A 22,006-nucleotide genomic window follows, 5' to 3' on the forward strand; every position below is an offset into this window, starting at 1 on the left:
TTTAAAGGCATTAGAAAAACAGAACGTCATTTAGTGTCGCACCCATAATAGTCAACGTAATGTGTTGTGTATATGCCACCATTTTGACCACCTTTTTTGGTATGACCAACTTCTTCGATCCTTGGTAGAGGGGTGTTTTGGTTCATTATTGCCTTCATTCGAATTTTCCTCTGAGATTGCATAGCATGAACAATTTTGTCTCTTAGAATACTTTCTCCAGTATTTTTCTTCATGTTCGAACTTCTTCATGTTCGAAATTCTTTATCAGACTTTTCACATTTCCAGTATAGTGGATTCCACCCACAGTAGCTATCAATGGTTTATCATTGGGATGTTGAAGGGATTGGTGATAATTGTATAGTGCAACTGTTGTTAATAAATTCAGAATTTGTCTCTTTAAAGTTTTCCCAATGTCTTTTAGATTGGATTTATTTTTTCGCTTTCTCATATCCTGAGAAGAATACATATACTGAATATATCTTAAAATTCAAATGCATATCTAAAAAACACAGTGAATTACACCACAATAATCACATTCATAAGATGAAGGACCAAAATTTCAAGACTCTGTGTATTTTCTCACGATGCATTCTTGCTCTACTCCTTTTATCATTAATAATAGTTCGTCTTCTATTAGGTGCTAGTCTAGCATTTTCTATTTTTAATTTTTCTGAAGAATGGAAATGATCACAAAGTAAAAAATGAATATAAATGTATCAGATAAAAATCAATAGTTTAACTTAACATAAGCAAATTAATTATATCACGAATAAATACATGAGAATGATTACTATGGAACAAATGATCTGAGATAAACAACAATATAAATATTTATATCAAACCGAAACTTTTAAATAATGAACATATATGGTGAGATATTTCATTATGAACATAAATGGCTTTTAGTTTCTATTTGATATAATTTGTAAATGGGCTATTTTTTAAAATAATATATTTTTGGTATCTAAAAATGCCCAATTCGTGTAACAGTCCAGCCCAAACCCCTTCTCTCCCTCACGCCCCTTCCTTCTCTTCCTCAAGCCGACACCACCTCACAGCCCCTCTCTGCCTCGTGTAACAGAAATTAACCTCACAGCTACCATAGATCGATAGAAGACAGTGCCTATAGAAACTATCCCTCTTCCAAAGTTTAAGGTGGAAAAATCATAGACCCTGCGATCCAGCTCCTCGAGAAGACAATCCCGATGGCTGGGATGTGCAAGGGATTTTGTAGGGGTTATTTGTGATGGTGAGTTTGGTGGGTGTGGGTTATTATTTGGATCTTAGAGCAATTTAGTGACAGAGATGGAAGTGAAAGCTATTGGGGATTTTGTTTTGCTATGGTTCGTCCATTATGCTTAATTTCAGCTAACATGGAAGGTCTGTTTTGGATATACTTACTTATCTTTTGTTCGTTTGGTGTTTTTCTTATGCTTTGGTCAGCATTCATCTAAATTCTGACTTGTTTAAGAGATGTGGTTTCTTTGTGGCGATTGGCGATGAGTTTACTTTTTCCACATCTTTTAAAAAGAATTCATCTATAGTCAGCATCTAATTGTGTTTGCTTGCATATATGAATAGTGGAGAATTTGTTGACTTCGAATGCTAGGATAGTTTTGTTTGTAGATGATGGTTAGTGGTTTTTCTTTGAATCTGCGTTGGTTTCATGCATATGCATACTGAAACACTCCCTCTTCTCTTTTCTGTGTTTTGGGGTTTGTGTTTTTGGGTTTTCTTGGCTCGGGTGGTTCGTGACTCTATTTATTTCTAGTTTGGTTTCTAATAGGTTTCAAGTATTTAGATCTGACGTTCCTAAGGTCATTCTCGACTTTAAATCATCAAAACGTCTTTTTTGTTTCTTTATCATATCGGTTGAGTTGGTATTTTAAAAGAAATGGGGCTGCACTAACCAATTTCACAAAGGCTTGTAATCCAAAATTTACAATGCTTGGTGTAGTCACATTTGTCACTTTCACTCATTTCTTAAGCGGCCAAAGTTAGGGTGAATTTGGCTGAAATGGGGCCCTTTTTTTAATTTTAATTTGTTATTTTGTACTGATGGTGATTTATAGAGTTTTATTCGTTTGCTTTTTGTTTGGCTGTTGAGAATTGGATCAAGAAAGTCATGTAATATGTTAAATCCAGGAATTTTCATCCGTATTGATTCAAAAAATAAATAATTATTCCTTCTCTTAAAAAATAGAATAGTTCTACTTATCAAAAGAAATAAAATAATAATTGTACTCGTATGTGCCTGATTGTGTTTTATTGTGTTTATTGTGTTTTAATAAATCTGATTTATAGTTATTACTTGGCATGTTATATGTTCTGTTGTCATGCATTTGGGACTTTTTTTTTATATGCATACAGAAACACTTCCTCTTCTCTTTTTTGTGTTTGTGGGTTTGTGAGTTTTTTGGTTTTTCTTGGCTCGGGTGGTTCGTCACTCTGTGTATGTTCTGTTTATTAAATAAACACTCCCTCTTTTCTTTTCTGTGTTTATGGGTTTTTTAATTTTTCTTGGCTCAGGTGGTTCGTCACTCTGTTTATTTCTGGTTTGGTTTCTAATAGGTTTCAAGTATTTAGATAAATATGATTGTGTTTATTATGTTTATTGTGTTTTAATAAATCTAATTTAGAGTTATTACTTGGCATGTTATATGTTCTGTTGATTATGAGGCATGTCATGCATTTGGGACTTTTTTATCATATGTATACGGAAACACCCCCTCTTCTCTTTTCTATGTTTGTGCGTTTGTGGTTCTTTTGGTTTTTCTTGGCTTGGGTGGTTCGTGACCCAAACTAACATTTCCTTGATTCATAGTATCCAAACAACCAATCTATTCTTCTGATATATTTTGTCTGGGACCTGTGCTTTGTTATTAATATATATCTTTTATGAATCTTAAAGTTTTATAATTCATTTATGGTATATTTTTTTCCCAAACCCAGTTGAAGTGTTTTGTAAAATTTTCACCCAAACTAACATTTTCTTGACCCATAATTTCCAAACAACTAAAACATCATCTATTCTTGTAACCCTTAACTTTTATGAATCTTTAAGTTTTATGACTTTAAGTTTTATGATTCATTTATGGTGTCAGTTACTTCATTTCTTAGGACTATGAACAAACATGTGTAATGCATAGTAGACTATATATAGTCTATACCATAAACACACAAAAGGCAGTGAGACTAACCTGTTTAATTTTCCTTTGAACTTCAGGACCTCCACATCCGAGAAACAGTTGAATGTAGAAAGTAAAGTGGCCTGGCCTCACTTTATTTGAGAGAGAGAGCGAAGAAGAAAGTGTAAGAGCGGAAGATAATTTTCAACAAAAAGAGTGAAGGAAGAAGGCTTCTGCGGTTTCTTTTAGAAAAGTAGAAAATTGCTTGGGTGTTTTTTCGGTGGCCATTTTGCACCGCTTGAGATTTTAAACTTTTTCCTGATTTTGTGGGTTTTTTTCGATGCTGTTACTTCTATCATTTCGGCCAAGCGTTGGCCAGGTTAATGGTTGACTCTTTGAGCATCCTCAATTCATTAACTAAAATCTAAGTCTATTGAGGATTTAGCTATTAGAACATAAAATGGCATTACAATGAATTAGCTAAATTGGAATTTAGCTACAATTACTTCAAAAATAATTTTTAAATTTGAAAGTAACTATTCATACATCAAATACATTTTATATGAATTATTTCTCTTTCCCTTTTAAATGACAATTGAAAAAATATAATTAGAATATAATTATTAATTAATATATAATATATAATATTATGAATAGTAAAATATGATCAAATAAAATAAATTCATAATTAAAAAAATTAAAATATTTTTGAAATTATTAATTACTCATTACAATATAATAAATAAATAGATAATTCAATATAGAGATTTGATGTGAATTATCAAAATTAAATTTATCTTGTATTATTTTATTGTTATATAATAAAAAAATAGTTATTTCAATATGAAAACTTATGTGAATGGGATAGCTAAAAGTTAAATTTATCTTATATTTATAAAAAATATACTTTAGTTTTAATTAATCTATTGATAGTGCTCTTGTTGGTTGTATCAACAGATTGCGTACTCAAGGCGCTGGTTCTAATGAAACTAACCAGTGCACAGTTTGAAACTTTGGAAAGCACTTGAAACTTTACACTTAAGCCAAAAATTGGGGACAGAATGCCAGTCATCAATTAAAACTTGGTTTTTATATTATTAAATAGATAATTTTTTATTTAATCATTGTAATTTTTATAAATTTTTAAATAAAAAATAATTTAATTTTATAATATTTTTTATTCAACCTCATAAAACATTAGTGTCAGTTTAGATAGTGAGATAAAATGAGTTGAGATAATTTATAAATAGTATTAAAATTATTAGTTAAAATTAGATGAGATGAGAGTCATAAGCATATTGATATTTTACTATTATTTACAAATTATTTTATTATTATTTATAAAATTCTTATAACACGTTACTCTCCAAATGAGAGTCACTTTTTTTATTTTAAGTTTTCTCTGTCCTTAAATATTTAACTCTTATCCAAAAGTTGGAGGAAAAAAAAAAGGCTATTGCAAACAAAATAAAATAAAAAGGAAAAAACGTAAACCCTAAGCGCGGGAGTACTTATCAAGCTATAAATATGATGAAAGCATAGGCATATTGATACGCCGTTGCGCACAATTTAACCTCTGTGCAGTTCCAAGGTAAGTCCTCAGTTTCAGATTTGTCAGCTGCATTGCTGTTGCAACTCGTTCTATTGATTGTTATATCGATTACTTCGTATTGGGTGGTTCGACACCGATTTCTAATCCATTCACCCTGACGACAAATCGAGGCATTTGTCTGATAGAAACCCATTTAGTGGCTGCTTTGCTGTTTTTGGTTTGAAATAAAGAATAAATCTTTGCTTGAAAAGCAGCATATCTTCTTATTTTTCATCCAATACCCGAAATCTTTTATAGATGGTAAATTTATTTACTTGGCACTGTTTTTAGTGGCTGTTTTTTTTTTTTAAAAAAAATTATTTTACATAAAGAATAAATCTTAGCTTCAACAAGGGCATTAGGATTAACTCTTTACTTGAACTTGAACTGCTTGAAATTAGTCTGCTGCTTCTGTCTGCATTGCTAGAACATGACATGGTCATGGTGGCTACAATTTGAACTTGCAAGTGATGTTGCATTGATACGAGTATGGGGATCTTAGACTTTCATATAGATCAAGTTCCCTATTCCGAGTTGCTTTTGAATCGCCTGTGTTATATGTCGTAAACAAAGCATTAGTCACAAGTATGTTGATTTTGTTTAATTTTAAACATGTCAATTTCAATAAACCTCAAGAAGATAATAGGTCTGCATTTTGGGATTTGTCTGGTATGTATTATATGTATGTGTGTAGGTATGCATGATTGAATGTATATAAGTGCATTAATCTTTGGAATGTAAGGTTTCCTAACCTTTTAATGATTAATCAGTGACTGACATCGTCTTGTTTCCATTTGGCATGATGGGGGTTTTTCTCTATGATGATGAAAATGATGACGAGTCTGATCTCTATATCCATTCAACTTGATGACAAATCGAGGCATTTGTCTGAGAGCAAAACCCCCTATTGTAGGGAAAACTATGGAAATAAGAAACAAATGCTATCATACGATCTCATTCAATCTGTATGACTGCATTTTAAAGGAGTATAAGTATACTGCAGCTGTTATCATCATCATTCTTGTTTTGTTTTGTATGTTTTTGGTGAGACTAGATGCAGATATACTCATTTACTCCTTTTCTTTCAATTTATCTTCCCCTCATTTTTCCTGTCAGGGATAAGGGAACCTAAGTTGTGCAGTCCTAGTGAGTAACCATTTGGTTAGCAGAGTGATCTTGAAAGTTTGATACTGGGGTTTTTCGTCTAATATTAGGGTCATGCCCAATTTGGTCACTGTTTTATATAATTTACATTAAAATGTTCTTTTTCTTGATTGATTGTTTTTGGTTGAGCCAGAAGGTGGAGGAAATCTCGATTTTTATTATTCGAGATGGCTTTTGTTGCCTGTCTTGAATTTTGAATCCATTTTGGCACAATGGAATGGATTCATTACACCATTAATATACTAAGTTGTATGAGAACGATTGTGACACCCCCTTCCCGTAGGTTAGGAGTATCACGTACTTTTCATAAAAATAAAATCCAGCAAGAGATCTCAAATTTCATAAATAAAATCAGCAATTTATTTTGTAGAAAAGTTTTAATAAAAAGTCTTCCAAAAACATTAAATGAAATAAACTGAACGAAACTCATGTCATAAAAATATGTTTTATTTTAGAAAGTCTAAACAAAAATTTAATGCTCCTTCTACTCCTGGCCTGCCTGCTCGTATTCATCATTATCACCTGGGTGGTTTAAAACATGAAAATAAACAAAAATGAGTCGAAGACTCAGCAAGAAATCCATCACAACGTAAACATACTAAATATAAGGTTTTCATAAAAACTTTCATGCTGAGAGTTTAAAATCATGACTATTCATACTGATGTTTGTGCTATGCATGACTGTTTAACTGAATTAACTGACTGATCTGACTGATTAATCTGACTGATCTGATTTATCTAACTGGCCAACACACTTAACTCTGTGTGCGAGGTTGTGCATCGGCCCTACAACCTGCGGCCGCAAGGGGAGCCGCTGATAGTATTCTGGCAGACTATGGTGGACCACGACTGAGTTCGTAGCTTGCACATCCACCCTGAAACTGAACTGCATTGGTACTATGCATCTGAATGGTCATCTTATTAACTGATTTGATCTTATCTTTCACTTGAATTTAAGATGGCTTACGTGTCTTATACACATGAGATGCATGACATAATACATACATAATTATAATTTCTGAATTTAAACATGATGCGGAATGACAAAATAGTATGCTATGCTGGATGACATGTTTGCATATGACATGAGTGGTGCATAAATAATTGGCTGGAAATGAACTAGTTTGAATACTAATTATCTATAAACTAAACTATGATGATCCTAAATTTGTGATCAAATTACTTACCTTGTTGCGTTTCTTCTTGAATAACACTTCGTAACTTGAGACTTATATGAAGTAATAACTATCATCAAATTTATTTGGAAACACATAAGTACTAATATCTTACTTAATTAAATCTACAATCTAAAAGATAGTGTTAAACAATTCAATAAATCTTGGTATTTAAATTACTTAAAATACTTATTTATAATTTAGATGAATACTCAACTATTTCAAAATAATTCATAAAACTTAAATTCTTAGACTAAGTTTCATTTCTTAACAAAATTATTAAATCTTATAAGAAACCTAATAAATTCTATTAAATATTCTTAACATCACAATTTTATTAAATTCTTAACATAATAATTTTATTAAATTCTACTACATAGACAAATGAATATTAACAAAATACTCGCAAAACATCCTTATAAAATAACCTTTGACTACTATATTTATTTAAGAAAAACTGACTTTTAAAAATGTAAAGCCCAATAAAATTAATAAACTGCTAATAAAATAAAATCAAATACAAATTAAAATACAAGTTTATTTAAAATAATTAGAATAATTTCTGTAAAAACATACAACCTGGCCCATAACCTAATACTGTACTACATGAGCCCAACAAAAATGAGCTCAACACATGTGCAAGGCCTAGGGCCCAAGGCCCATCAAAACTCACGGGTTTCTGCTGAAACTGAAAACACACGGGCTAAAACCACAAGGAAAACACAGAGTTTGAGAGAGAGAGAGAGGTTCTACGAAGGAAGACTCACCGAGAGAGGGCTGAGTGCGACGGCGGCTCTGGGTGGCTGGGAGAGACCGGCGACGCGACTGGGAGTTCCTATGGTGGTGCGGCACCGAGTGAGGGAGAGAGAAAGAGAGTTTTGAGAGAGAAACGGTGCTAACCGAGAACTATCGAAACCAAAACAAAGGCTGGCGGTGGTCGAGGTCTTACCGGAAGGTAGTGGGTGCGCTAGGGCTGAGCTGGTCGGCAGTTTCTGGTTCCACGGGTGGTGCTCCGACGTCCTAAGGTGGTCGGCGGCGGTTGGGAAGAACCTAAGGCTTAAACGGCAGTGTTTTGGTTCTTTGGGTATTTCAGAAGCAGATGATTTGGAGTGGCTCACGAGTTACTCCTCTCGTACGAGGTAAGCGATATTTATAAGTGTAGAAGATAGAGAAATAAAAGGAAATCTTAGAGGAGTAGAGATGTGCATATGACTGAGAGTGTAGACGTGCGGAGTGGAAATCGTTACTCACTAACAGAGTCAGTTTCGACTAGAATTTAAATTTACTAAGTTAGGGATAAGGCTGAAAATAAGGTTAGGATTTCAAATTCGACAGAAAGTGAGATGAAACCTACGGGTTGGTGGTTTAAAGTGGTTAACTAAGAGGCTAAAACCAATAGATAAGGTTCGGTGGAGATAGAGAAAATAAACTTTAAATTTCAAACAAACTCTAGTGAACATAAATCTGATGTAATATAGAAAATTATTATTAAAAACAAACTCTAGCAATTTTAAATAAAATCATAAAAGTAATTATATAAAAAAATATAAAGTAAATATAAATTTTGATAAAACTATAATCATAATAATAATAATAGAAAAAAACTTTTACTAGGAAAATTTACTGATGTACCCTAAAACCAAAACTACTATGTTACAACGATGCAGTGCTTATTACTACTAGAATATTGTTGGAATTGTGGGGCATTGACCACCTAAAGAATATTCCTGGCTGCCGGTGTTCTTTTGGGATTATGTAAAATTTGAAATTTCTCATGGTTGTAGAGGCTGCCAATTCTTCTTCATTGGTGTATACCAAAGAACCATACTTGAACTTTGGGACCCAGAAAGAATAAAACAAAGATAAATGGAATAAAAAATCAACTTGGGCACTCCCTGTTGATGCATAGGGTATATTGAGAAGGATCCTATCCAGCACGGTCAAACGCATGACACATGAAGTTGGTTTGTAATTTTGCTGTAAGATTGATTTGTGCGTGCAAACATGAATGGGAACTTTGGACTCGTCTCCCTGCTCAAAGCTAATGTCTCCATGGAGAACACCAACTCACGGCAGAGGAAAGCAGAGCGAGCAGCCCAACGTCTAAAACATCTGTAACGTGGCAACAACTAGCACCGCATGCCATGGGGTACTGAATCAGTCGAAAGCGAGTTGCTTTTTCCATCTCAACCAAACTGGCAAAACATTGCATTTTTTGGGTACTGGAATCTAGAGAAATTCTTAGTTTTTTTATGAAATACCTTTGATTTTTCGTCCAAGCATTTGAAATGCTCAACATATTTCTTTAAAAAAATAGATAAATCTAGAATTTTTTTTTTGTTCTAAAGATTACGATTTACGGGGGACTTATATGCTATAAGATTGTATGCCAATAAATATTAAAATTTATCCTTAATCAAAATTTGATGTAAATGGTGCCCTTCAAATCTATATTAGCTTGTAATTGAAACTTACAATCTAGAAAAACTTACTCATATTACAGTAGATTCTTTAAAACTTGCATAAATGGTAATGAAAACAGTTGGGTTACTCATCCGGTGGTTTTGCCCAATTGTAGAGGGGTGGTTCTAAATCCGCCTTGCGCGGGCTGGTTCTGCAGCCATCTTGGACGGGGTTGGCCGACCGGGTAGTGTTAATTTTTTTTTAATTATTTTACTTTTTAAGATTTTCAACTATTTATTATATGCATATAAGATGTTTATGAATCGCTAAGACACTGATTTAGTTTTACAATTTAGTTTTACACTATGTGTTGACCACATGTGCTCTTTAAAAATTATAAATTTTATTTTTTGGTCTTGTGGCGTAAAAGTTGTTTTTACACCCTCTAATTTCATATCACCAGTACATAATGCTCCTACCAATTTTACAATAAATTAAACCACACCAAATTAGATTTTGTTTTTTAAAAAAAGTAAATTCGGCTTCGTTTAGATCATCAACATATCTCAATTTATCTTAATTCATCATTATAATTTTTTCAAATTTCAACACAAAATGTAATAAACAATTCAAATTTTTCAAATTTTAAAATAATAATAATATTAAAAAATAATATTCTAACAATATTTTATCATCTCAACTCAACTCAATTCACTTTAACATCCAAAAACAGCCAAAACTCTAAGATCTTAATGCTATCTACTTTTTTTTTTTTCTTTTGTGGTTGTATTCACCATTTCGACCGTCACTTGGAGCGCTGGTGACCCATTTGGTTGTGTGGGTGAGCATATTTCAATCAAGGGTTTTGAGAAGACCTATTGAAGAAATTCTAAGATAAATCTAAGGTTTGGAGGTACCTAACCTTCCCAATGTCACTAGACCCAGATGAGGGGGAGAAATCGAAGGGAGTGAGAGGTGGAGACGAAGGGAGGGAAATGTGGGTATTGGTCTTGATATGAAACACACCTTTTTATAGTAGACACAAAACGGTGCACTTCATTTTCCATATCAACTGCGGTTCCTCGTAATTACGCAACCCGACTGTATTTAACTTTTTTCTTTTAATTATGATGAAAAAAATTGATGTGACAACTTCTAAATGCATGGAAGATCTAAAGGAAAAAAACTACTTTGCCTCTCAAAGTATATCGCTCTACTTGATTGCTTTTTTTTTTTTAGTGATTAAGGAATTGATTTTAAGTATATTAATATATTTTTTATTTTTTAAAAATATTTAAATATATTAAAAAAATGTGAATAGAAAAAGAAAAAAAAAAACTCAAAAGTAATGTGCGGTCAAGTAGAGCCGATTACTCTAGTGACTCATATCTAAAAGTCTAGGATGTGACTTTTTTTATTTTATGTATCCCATTTATTCTAATTTCATCTAAGATCTGAGCCGATTCAGATCTAAAAGTCTAGGATGTGACTTTTTTTTATTTTATATATCTCATTTATTCTAATTTCATCTAAAAAAATTTCTGCATTTCGGCACTCGAATGTTAAAAAGAAAAATAGAAATGTTTTAGCCAAAAATAGATTTCATAAAAACAAATTTATAAATCGACTTAATTTAATATGAATGTAACATACATTATAAATTTATTTTTATTATAAAATAAATTTAAAGTCTTGTATAAAATGATATTGAATATATTTTATAAAAAAATTCGTGATACTAGCAATTGCAATTTGCAACAGTACATGCGAGTTTCCAACTATTATTTGGCGTTCAAAGCCGACGACGGAGAATTGTGAAAGCGTTCGGCTCAGAAGTCCAGCGGACCCACACGCTGCGGACGCAGAGAGAGAGAGAGAGAGAGAGAGAGAGAGAGAGAGATGGAGATGTAACGTGACTTACGTGGGTTTTGGTTCGTTCAAAAATTTCCAAGCCAAACGGTCCAAAACCCGTGGCTAATATGCCGGGAAACTTCTTGCGAAATTGTTCGTCAATTTTCATGCTCATGTTGTGCTGCTGTGCTTATAAATCGACCCATTAATTAGCTCAACCCCCCCTGCCGGCCGACCGACAGACCAACCACCCAACACCTCTTCTTCCGAAAACAATGGCAACAGCTAGATTAATGTTTCGTACGGCTAGGCCACCTTTGCCTCTTGGTCTTCCTTCTTCTTCTTCCTCCTCTGCGTCGGCTTCTTTGTCCGGGACTACTGTCAGGTGTGTAAGCAAAGCGGGGTTTATTGAAGCTGATGATCGGAAGAGTGTCTCCATGGATGGCGAGACTAGGAACTCAGTCCTGGCTGTGAAGGCGTCCGCGGCTACTTCGGAGCCCATCCTTTGCTCAGAACTTCGAGCCGGCCGTGGAATATTATTGTCATATTTGGCTTCTCTTGTGGTGGCAAATGTTATCAAGGCTGCCATGTCTACGTTGAGATCAATGGCTGTGGAACAGAGATTATATGTCCAACTGTTCATTGAAAGGGTACGCCAGTCTGTTCTTTTCGAGCATCTAAGCTCCATGCATGCATGAATATTGTTCTACACATTTCCTATGAAAACCTCTCTTTTATCTGCACAGAACATTAATATAAAGTAGTATTTGTCTTTCTCTTAATTTTCTTCAATTAATCTCAATGCGCAGGCTATAATTGATTGCCGATTCTTTACACTATTTGCTGTTGTGGGATCTTTATTCGGTTCGGTGTTGTGTTTCCTTGAGGTAAGAAACTAAAAGCAACATCTTTTCCTTGTGACAAGTGAAATGGAATGAATTATTAATTTACTATATGTGTTTTTACAATAATTGATATTTTCAACAATTGACAGAGACATTCTTAATTCATTTGTTGAACTAATTACAGGGTTGCTTTACCATATTAGAGTCATATTTACAGTATTTCCACTCGTTCTCAGACAAGTCCAATCAAGAACATGTCATGCAGCTACTTATTGAAGCCATAGGTCTCTCTCTCTCTCTCTCTCTCTCTCTCTCTCTCTCTCTCTCTCTCTCTATATATATATATATATATATATGTCCAATACTGTGGGAGCTAAATGCTTGTCATTGTTGCAGACATGTTCCTGGTAGGAACTGCCATGCTAATGTTCGGGATGGGTTTGTACGTGATATTTGTTGGGAACAAGACAATGACACGAAAAGGGCCACTGCTTTCCGGGTCAAACTTGTTTGGTCTCTTCTATATGAAGGTAATTAACCTTCCACTTTCACTTTCAGAGCCTACTTTTCCATGCATAAATATTTTTCAATCGATTGTTTTTAACCTAAACTGCCATATATATATATATATATATATGCATAAATATTTCTGTACGTACCTTATTGCAGACACTTCCGGCATGGGTTGAGATGCAATCAGTTTCACAAGCCAAATCGAAAATAGGGCATGCTGTGATAATGATACTTCAGGTGGGAGTTCTGCAGAAGTTAAAGAACATACCTTTGGTTTCTGGGGTGGATCTTGCCTGTTTTGCCGGAGCTGTGCTGATTTCCTCAGCTAGTATCTTTCTTCTCTCAAGACTCTCTGCTGGATCAGATATACCATCGAAGATTGGTATCTAACCTAGCTGGGGGCCACTGGGGAATGTACGTTCATGTATTTCCAATTATCACAGGCCTCAAGAAGACTTTGTTCATTAGTTCATCAAATATATATATATATATATATATATATATATATATATATATATATAAATAACACAATTGCATTCTAAAAAAAATTATATTTTCTTACAAATTTATAAATCATATATACAACAATAAAAAGTTATAACCTAATTCCAAAAAAAAAAAATTATATCAAATGCGAAAGAAATTTATATGTAGTGCAGAAAAATCACAAGATGCAAGTAAATAACATACAAAAGGAAAGCAAATAAACAAACATAAACTGACTTCCATCTAACTACATAATAAAAAAAACCTCTGACGCACAACATGCAAATCTTCATCGAAAAAAAATAAAAATCAGAGAAAAAATCCAAAGACAAAACTCACAACATGCAAATCCATTGGGAAAAAAACCCCATCGAACATAAAAAAAAAAAAAAAAAAAAAAAAAAAAAAAAAAAAAAAAAATTATATTTTTTCAAAAACATTTAAATAACAAAAGCAAATAATAGAAAATAACTCACAACATGCAAAGCTATAAAAAAAATCAACAAAGACAAACCCAACATTGCAAATAACAAACGTGAAGAAAGAAAACTCAAACTCATAGAACTCACAACATGCAAATCCAAAAAAAAAAAAAAAAAAAAAACCATCAAACAACCAAAAAAACCGAAGACAAACCATCAACGAAGACAAAAAAAAATAACTCACAACATGCAAATCTACAGAAAAAAATCAACAAATACAAACCCAATGCTGCAAATGACAAACCTGAAGAGAGAAAACCCAAAACAGAGAACTCACAACATGCAAATACACACAAAAAAAAAAAAAAAAAAAAAAAAAAAAACCCATCAAACAACAAAAAAAAAACGAAATGAGAACCAAAAAAACCGAGTTCATGAAACGAAAAAATGTGAAAAAAATAACCCAAAGATAAAACTCACAACATGCAAACCCACAAGGAAAAAGCCTCCGTCGAACATAAGAAAAAAATATAAACAAAAGCAAAGAATATAAAATAGACAACTCACGACATGCAAATCCGAAGGAAAAAAAAATCAAACAACAAAAAAAATTGCATCTCTTAAAAAATCTGTAAATAACGAAATGAGAAAAAAAAACCATCAATGAAACGAAAAAATAAACAGCCAACAACATAAAAAAAAAAAAAAAAAAAAACTAACAATCCCATGAAAAAATATATTTTTTCAAAAAAAAAATACAAAAAACCCACAACATGCAAATCTGAAGAAAAAAGTTAATTTTTTCGCAAAAAATAAAAAAAAAAAAAAAAAACCCACAACATCCAAATGTGAAGAGAAAAGTTTATTTCTTCACAAACGAACATCATCCAAACATGCAAACCCATGAAAAATCCTCAAACGAACGGCAACCAAAAAAAAAAAACCAACAAACCCATGTAAATCCCCAAACCAACAATACCGAAAGAAAAAAAAATTACAAAAAACAAACCAGAGAGAGAACTTCACTTTCGGAGATAAAAACTAAAGAGAGAAGCTATGAGAAGATGAAGCATATGCAAAGAGAGAGAGAGAAAAAAAAAAGCGTCGCTTTCGGAGAAGAGAGAAGAGAAAGCGTTTTGGGAAGGGAAAAAAGGCAGAGAGAGAGTTAAGACAGAAGAATAAAGGAAGAGAGAGAGAGTTAAAACCAAATGATATATCTCGGGAAGGGAAAAATTAAAAGACCAAAATACTCTTAAAGACCAAAATACCCCTAGTTAAATGGACACAAAACATTAAAACAGAATCATGACAAAAAGGAGAAAACACAAAAAATGGACTACAACACGGAGGACGACAAAAACTATTGTTCACGGCTATCTGCACTTATTATATATAGTATAGATATATATATATATATATATATATATATTCTTTCATTTGGATGAATTGTTTACACACACACACACACCTATATATGCTGATATATAGAAAGTTCAGGGAATGCCTGAATGCATCTGAGTTGGAATATATTTATAGAGGAAGAAGAAGAATGAAGAGGAGAGTCTTCAATTAAACCCTTTACACCAAAATTTAGTTTCAAGATTACACCAAAAAAAGAAGAGGACAAAATCTTCTATTGGAGGGTGTAAAATGCAAATTCACACCACGTCCAGTTTAAAGTTTTTCTCATCCTATTAACATTATTTCGAACATGCATTTGATATTGTATTTAGCATTAAGGTAGTGTGTCATGTGAGTAATGGAATGGCATTTGATTGTACTATTTCTTTCCCTGGAGCCGGAGGTACACATGATACTCATTACTTTTTGGGGAAGAATTATAAATAAAAGAAGTGGTTAAAGCTTGATGATGTCTTTTTTTTTTTTCGGTAACCATAGAAAAATTTATTCATTAAATATATTGTGTGATTTTGGAAGACCAAGAGAGGTAGCTTGGCTATGGATATGCTGCCACAATAAGTGAAGTTGTGGCCAACAATCTCGTTTGGTTATGCAGTTTAGATAAGATAAGATTAGATGAGATGTTTTGTTGAAAGTTGAATAAAATATTATTATAATATTATTTTTTAATATTATTTTTGTTTTGAGATTTGAAAAAGTTGAATTATTTATTATATTTTATATGGGAGTTTGGAAAATTTGTAATGATTATATGAGTCTATGAGATGAGATAGGATAGTTTGGTTTCATGTAACCAAACTATCCCTTAACTGATTTTTATCAGTTTGATAATGGTTTTACCGTGGGACTAATGATGTTCATGCTACTATTTTTTAACCCATTTACAAGAAACTAATGGAGTAGTACCACTTCGGAAAAAATAGTAATTTTGTTGTTAATTTAACTTTTGTTGTAAATTCATAGAATGTATTTGATGAATAACTATTATAATTCTTCCATATTCATGTATCCCTATTTTTCATATTCATGTATCTTTTTGATTTATGTATTGTCATTCTCTAAATTCATGTATTCATTTAACATCATATATTCTCCATGCCTATAAAAGGGTGCCTTGAGTAGCATTTGTAGTAGACTTACAATAAGGAAGTTGAGAGAAATAATATTTAGTTCCTGAAGAACTAATTCTAAATATTGTGGTCTTTCAATTCTCTTGCTACTTTTCTTTAGTTTACAATACGTTATCAGCACAAGACTCTAGCCAATTATCGTGTTATTTGACGTTTAAAGCTGTTTATGAGATTGTTCTGATCACTGTAAGTCATTCCTTAATTTTATAATATCATTTTATAATCATCATGATATGTTCATATTTCAAATGATGTTATAACATATATTTTATGCAATACTCTTTGAAGTAAAATATTATATTTTCAATGCAATTCATATGACTTCATAAAGTTTATAATTCTTGCATATTCTAAATTTTATAATATTTACTTATTCGATTTTTAATATATTTGTTATAGATAATGACGAATCTCACAAAATTAGAATTTGTTACTCTCGATGTTTCTGGCAACAATTACTTATCTTGAATTTTGGATCCTGAAATCCATCTTGATGCAATAAACCTTGGAAATACTATCCAAGAAAAGAATGAAATGTCCATGTAGGATCGTGCTAAAGTAATGATTTTTCTTCGCCATCATTTGCATGAAGAATTGAAAACTGAGTACATCATTATAAAAGATCTATTGATTTTATAGAATAGTCTAAGGGAGATATACAAGCACCAAAAGATCGTTATCCTTCCAAAGACTCGCTATGACTGGATGCACTTGAGGTTGCAAGATTTTAAAATAGTGTCTGAGTACAACTCTGAACTTTTCAAAATAAGCTCACAGTTAAAATTATGTGGTGAGAAAATCATTGATGAAGATATGTTAGAAAAAACATATACCACTTTTGATGCCTCAAATGTGCTCCTGCAATATCAATATCGAGAGCGCAAGTTCACAAAATATTCTGAACTAATATCTTGTCTGTTAGTGGCTGAACAGAACAATGAGCTTTTAATGAAAAATCATCAATCTCACCCAACTGGTTCTACTCCATTCCCTAAAGCGAATGGAACTTCATTTCATAAGCGAAGAATTATGAGGATAAATGTTTTAGATGTGATATGAATGGACATTGGCCACGTATCTGTCGTACACCAAAATATTTGATAGACCTATATTAGGCCTCTATTAAAGAAAATGAAAAAGGATTCGAAATGAATTTTGTTGATCACAAGAACCCAGTAGATTCAACTTATACCCTAAATGGAATGGATCTCACCCATCTGGATGTTTTTTATTTCTTTGTGAACCCCAACGAAAATACAGATTTTTTTATTAGTGATGATTTTGGATACAATAATTAATTTTTTTTCTTTGCCTTATAATCACATTATATTTCAGTTATTATCTTTGAGTACATTGTTATTTTTCTTTATATTAATAAAGTTTTATATGTGTTTTGCTTTTATTAAGGAAGCATGGATTTTATTGATCAATTTGAAGAAAATTGATGGAGATGTATGTCTCGCAGACAGTTGTATCACATATACAATTCTTAAACATAAGAAATATTTTCAATGTTTAACATTGAATAGAGCTAATGTCAATACCATATCCGGTTCTTCAAATCTAATTGAAAGCTTTGGAAGAGCAAATATAATATTACCAGAATGAACAAAATTGTGTATTGACGATGCTTTGTATTCTTCAAAATTTAGAAGAAATTTACTAAGTTTTATAGATATTCGTCGTAATGATTATCATGTTGAAACCATCAATGAAAGCAGTAATAAATATCTTTACATTACTTCTATGATTTCGGGCCAGAAGCTCATATTAGAAAAACTGTCAGCTTTCTCTTCTGGGTTATATTATACAACTATGAGTACAATTGAATCAAATATTGTAATGCACCAAAAGTGCCCTGATCCAAAAAATTTTATGCTTTGGCATGATCGCCTTGGACATCCAGGATCAATTATGATGCGACAAATAATTGAGAACTCACATAGACATCCTCTAAAGAATCTGAAGATTCTTTTACCAAGTGATTATCCATGTGCATCATGTTCTCAAGGAAAATTTATTATCAGACCATCCCCTTCTAATGTAGTAATTGAATCTCCATCATTTTTAGAAGGAATTCATGGGGACATATGTGGGTTAATACATTTTTCATGTGAACCATTTAGATATTTTATAGTTTTAATAGATGCATCAACTAGATGGTCACATGTTTGTATACTCTCTATTCGTAATGTTGCATTTGCTAGACTTCTTGCACAAATTATTAGATTGCAAACTCAATTTCCTGATTATCCAATCAAGTCTATCAGAATGGATAATGCATCAGAATTTACATATCAAGTCTTTGATGATTATTGCATGTCAATAGGAATTCATTTTGAACATTCAGTTGTCCATGTACATACTCAGAACGGTTTAGCTAAATAATTTATTAAACAACTTCAATTAATTCTTAGACATTACCTTATGAGAACAAAACTACATGTTTTTACTAGGGGTGCTACCCGCCCCCTCGTGGTCGAGGTAAAGGATTTTCTCCCCTTCCCCCTCCCTCGGAGTGCGGGGGCTGGGGTACCCCGTCTTGGATAACGGGATGCGGGTGGGGGGGGTCAATCCGTCCACCCCCTATTGGGCCTTTGGCTCAGAAGCAGGCCAAAAAACTGCTGAAATAGGCCTAAAATGGCCTAGAAGCTTTTTCTTTTAGGCCTAGAAATAGCTTCTAGGCCATTTTGGGCCCATAAAATTATAAGTAAAAAAAAATTTTAAAAATCAGATTAAAAAAAATTAAATGAATAAAAATAATATATACATGATACAAATTTACTAATTTAGAGCAAATGAAGTACTACTACAAACTACTAGTCTACTACCTAATAAACTATTAATAATAACAAGCTATTACAAAATTGAAAAGCTATAAACAATTACAAAATTACAAACATAAAGTGTCCAAGGGACATTGTGTCAAGCTTACAAATAATTGAATACATAATATGTACAAATGATTCAAATTTCAATATTCTAAGAATCTAAAGATGGAGTTGTTTGAGTCTTTGACTGTGACATTTTGGGCGACCCCAGCAGGTAGTCTTTTTATTAACTCATTGAGATTTGAGGCTTGAGCACATATTCATATTGCAGCAGAGGTAGACGTCGGTTGAGTCGTCTCATGTGTTGTTACAACAATTAATACTAAAATTAATACTGATAAAATCGAAATGAATATAAATAAATTAAAATAAAAAAAATAAAAACAACAATTATCAGGTGGTCCAGATCCAAACTAATCACCACCCTCCTCGTCGGTCTCTTTAAAATCTAAAACATTCAAAATATGAATATCATTTCCCATCGTCCAACTCTGTGTGCATATCAATGCCTCCACAGTTGTAGAAGATAATGAATTATGGAAAGGATCCAATATGCGCCCTCTAGTACTAAAGGTTGACTCTAAGGCAACGTTGCTAATAGGAATGGCCAAAATACAGTGGGCCATCTCAGAAAGGATGAGATATTTCTTTGCTACCACCTTCCACCATTCTAATATATCGAAATCATCATCATCTTGAATAAGATCCCCTGAAAAATAGTTGTCTAACTTTGAAATCACCTCCGTAGATTAATGGACTAGTGTGGGATTCTGTGCGAGGGTCTTAGTCCACGCCAATCTACGCTTCTTTGTTGGCCCAGTGTCTGGAGGAGGCGTTGGGGTAAGTGTAGGTGTAGTAGATACAAATATCACCCTTAATCGCATTAAACTCATCATACAATTTAGTTAGGGTATCTCGGGCCATATCACCAATAAGATCAGCCCTTGCCTAATCGTGCACAAGTCTCAAACCATATAACATGCCTGAAATTTTCAAATATTTAGTCTACTCAAATCTCCTCAATACTTGTCACATTTGACCCTCATGGTAAATGTCATCCCCCTCATCCTTAGATTGGAACCCCTACACATATCGTCTAATTCTTATTTCATCCTACATATTTGTAGACAAAACTCATGGATGTAGGGTATAAAGAACCAGATAACTTCAATGTGACTTCATAAAAAAGCCTGACAAAATCAACAAAAGTAGAAACTACCTCCCAATCATCACCATTAGGCTTTCCTAATCCCTCGTGCTCATCAAAGTATTTGACATATTGAATGTCTTCATCATCCAATAATCGAAAGGCTGCCTTATATTCTTGGGTCGCCTCCAACATCAAGAAGGTTGAATTCCATCTGGTAGGAATGTTAGTACAAAGACCCTTCTTCGATGTTATGCCCACAGTCTTTACAATAACCTTGAATTTCTCCAATCTAGAAGGAGATTACCTCATAAATTTCACAGACATTCTAACTCATGCAACTGAGTCATCAACATCTTTCAACCCCTCAGTCACAATTATATTCAAGATATGTGCAGCATATCTAACATGCAAATATTCACCACCCAAGAGAATTTCTTCTTTGCCTCTCTAAGATAAGTTTTCAGATATCTCAAAGTGACATCATTAGACGAGGCATTATCAATCAAAACTGTCAAAACCCATGCCAACCCCCACTCCTTTATTACAGCCTCCAAGGCCTTCCCAATCTTTTCACCCTTGTGATCAGTTATTTGACAAAACTTAATAATCTTTTTGTGAAGAATCCAATTAGAATCAACAAATGAACAGTCAAAGACATGTAATTCATATTTTGAACAGAAGTCCAAGTATCGGTAGTGAGGCAAACTACCAAACCCGCCAATTGATCTCGCAAAACATCTTTATCTTTTATGTACATCTTTTTAATATCATTTGCCACAGTGTGGCGAGAAGGAAGCATAAATCTAAGTTCCAATTTTTGGACAAGTTCTTGGAACCCTCTACCCTTCATAAACTGAAAAGGTAACTCATCTATGATAACCATACGAGCTAACTTTCTTCTACACTCATCAGCATTATACTACTACTCTCATCCACCATTTTTTTTTTTTTTGTCCAATATCTAGATTAGTAAAGATCTTAATATTGGACTCTTCTTGCATTGTTCCAATAAAGATCTCTAGTAAAGATTTTAATATTGGACTTTTCTTACATTGTTCCTCTAAATGGACCTTTAACTGGGATGTATCATATTTCCTATAGTAACATCCATATATTTTTTCATATTAATTACACTTAGCTTGTGGGTTATTGGGGTCACCACCCTCTAGTTTGGTAAACTGAGACCAAACTATAAAAATAGGTTTCTTGCCCTGTGTGGGTTTGGGGGCGGGGCAAGGTATACTCTCACTCCCAGGAGTTGGAGTAGGGTTAGGTTCTCGGGCAAGAGTACTGGTAGGGGTAGGACAGCTATCATTGAAATTCATTTGAAAAGAAATTTCTGATTCCACAACATAATGAAAAATTATAAAATCAAGTAACACAAGACATAAAAAAAATCATAATAATACACCACATATGAAAAAATAAGGCAAAGTGCAAATCCAACACAATTTAGAGGTTTTGGATTGAACCCCTAAATTGATTTAGGGGTTCAATCCAAAACTCCTAAATAAATTGATTTAGGGTTTCGGATTTGGACCCAAAATTAATTTAGGGTTTCAAATCCGAAAACCTACAAATACAAATAACAAATAAAAATTAAAAATTAAAACACGGTGTCGTTCAATTTCAAACACATGCACAAATCAGAATTCACAGCACAAATTCACAATCATTCTCATCCTCCATCTCTGATTCAACCCATCCATCCTCTAATCTCTAATCAAAAACTCAAAAAAAAAAATATCTAGGTTCCAAATTCCAATCAAGGTCTGGAGTAAGGACTAAGAGTCTTATCTTTGGAGTTTGGCACAGCAAACAATGGGTGGTGCTCATGTGAGAGAGAAAGAGAGAAGAGATCAAGAGAAAGAGACTGAGAGAGTGCGAGAGAGTGA

General features: G+C 32.9%; 1 protein-coding gene and 1 non-coding gene across 2 annotated transcripts; both read left to right on the plus strand.

Annotated features, from left to right (window-relative positions):
* Nucleotides 1-5,532: 5,532 nt before the first annotated feature.
* Nucleotides 5,533-5,616, plus strand: LOC121245165. The gene has a single exon (XR_005936572.1). It is a non-coding gene; the product is annotated as a small nucleolar RNA SNOR75 (small nucleolar RNA).
* Nucleotides 5,617-11,376: 5,760 nt separating this feature from the next.
* Nucleotides 11,377-13,142, plus strand: LOC121244603. Its single transcript, XM_041142753.1, has 5 exons — nt 11,377-11,962; nt 12,122-12,199; nt 12,342-12,441; nt 12,554-12,687; nt 12,827-13,142. Exons 1-5 carry the CDS (start codon nt 11,588-11,590, stop codon nt 13,058-13,060), a joined length of 921 nt encoding a protein of 306 aa, XP_040998687.1. The 5' UTR covers nt 11,377-11,587; the 3' UTR covers nt 13,061-13,142.
* The last annotated feature ends 8,864 nt before the right edge of the window (nt 13,143-22,006 follow it).

The sequence above is a fragment of the Juglans microcarpa x Juglans regia genome, chromosome 8S (genome assembly GCF_004785595.1).
Source record: "Juglans microcarpa x Juglans regia isolate MS1-56 chromosome 8S, Jm3101_v1.0, whole genome shotgun sequence".
Taxonomy (NCBI): Eukaryota; Viridiplantae; Streptophyta; class Magnoliopsida; order Fagales; family Juglandaceae; genus Juglans; species Juglans microcarpa x Juglans regia.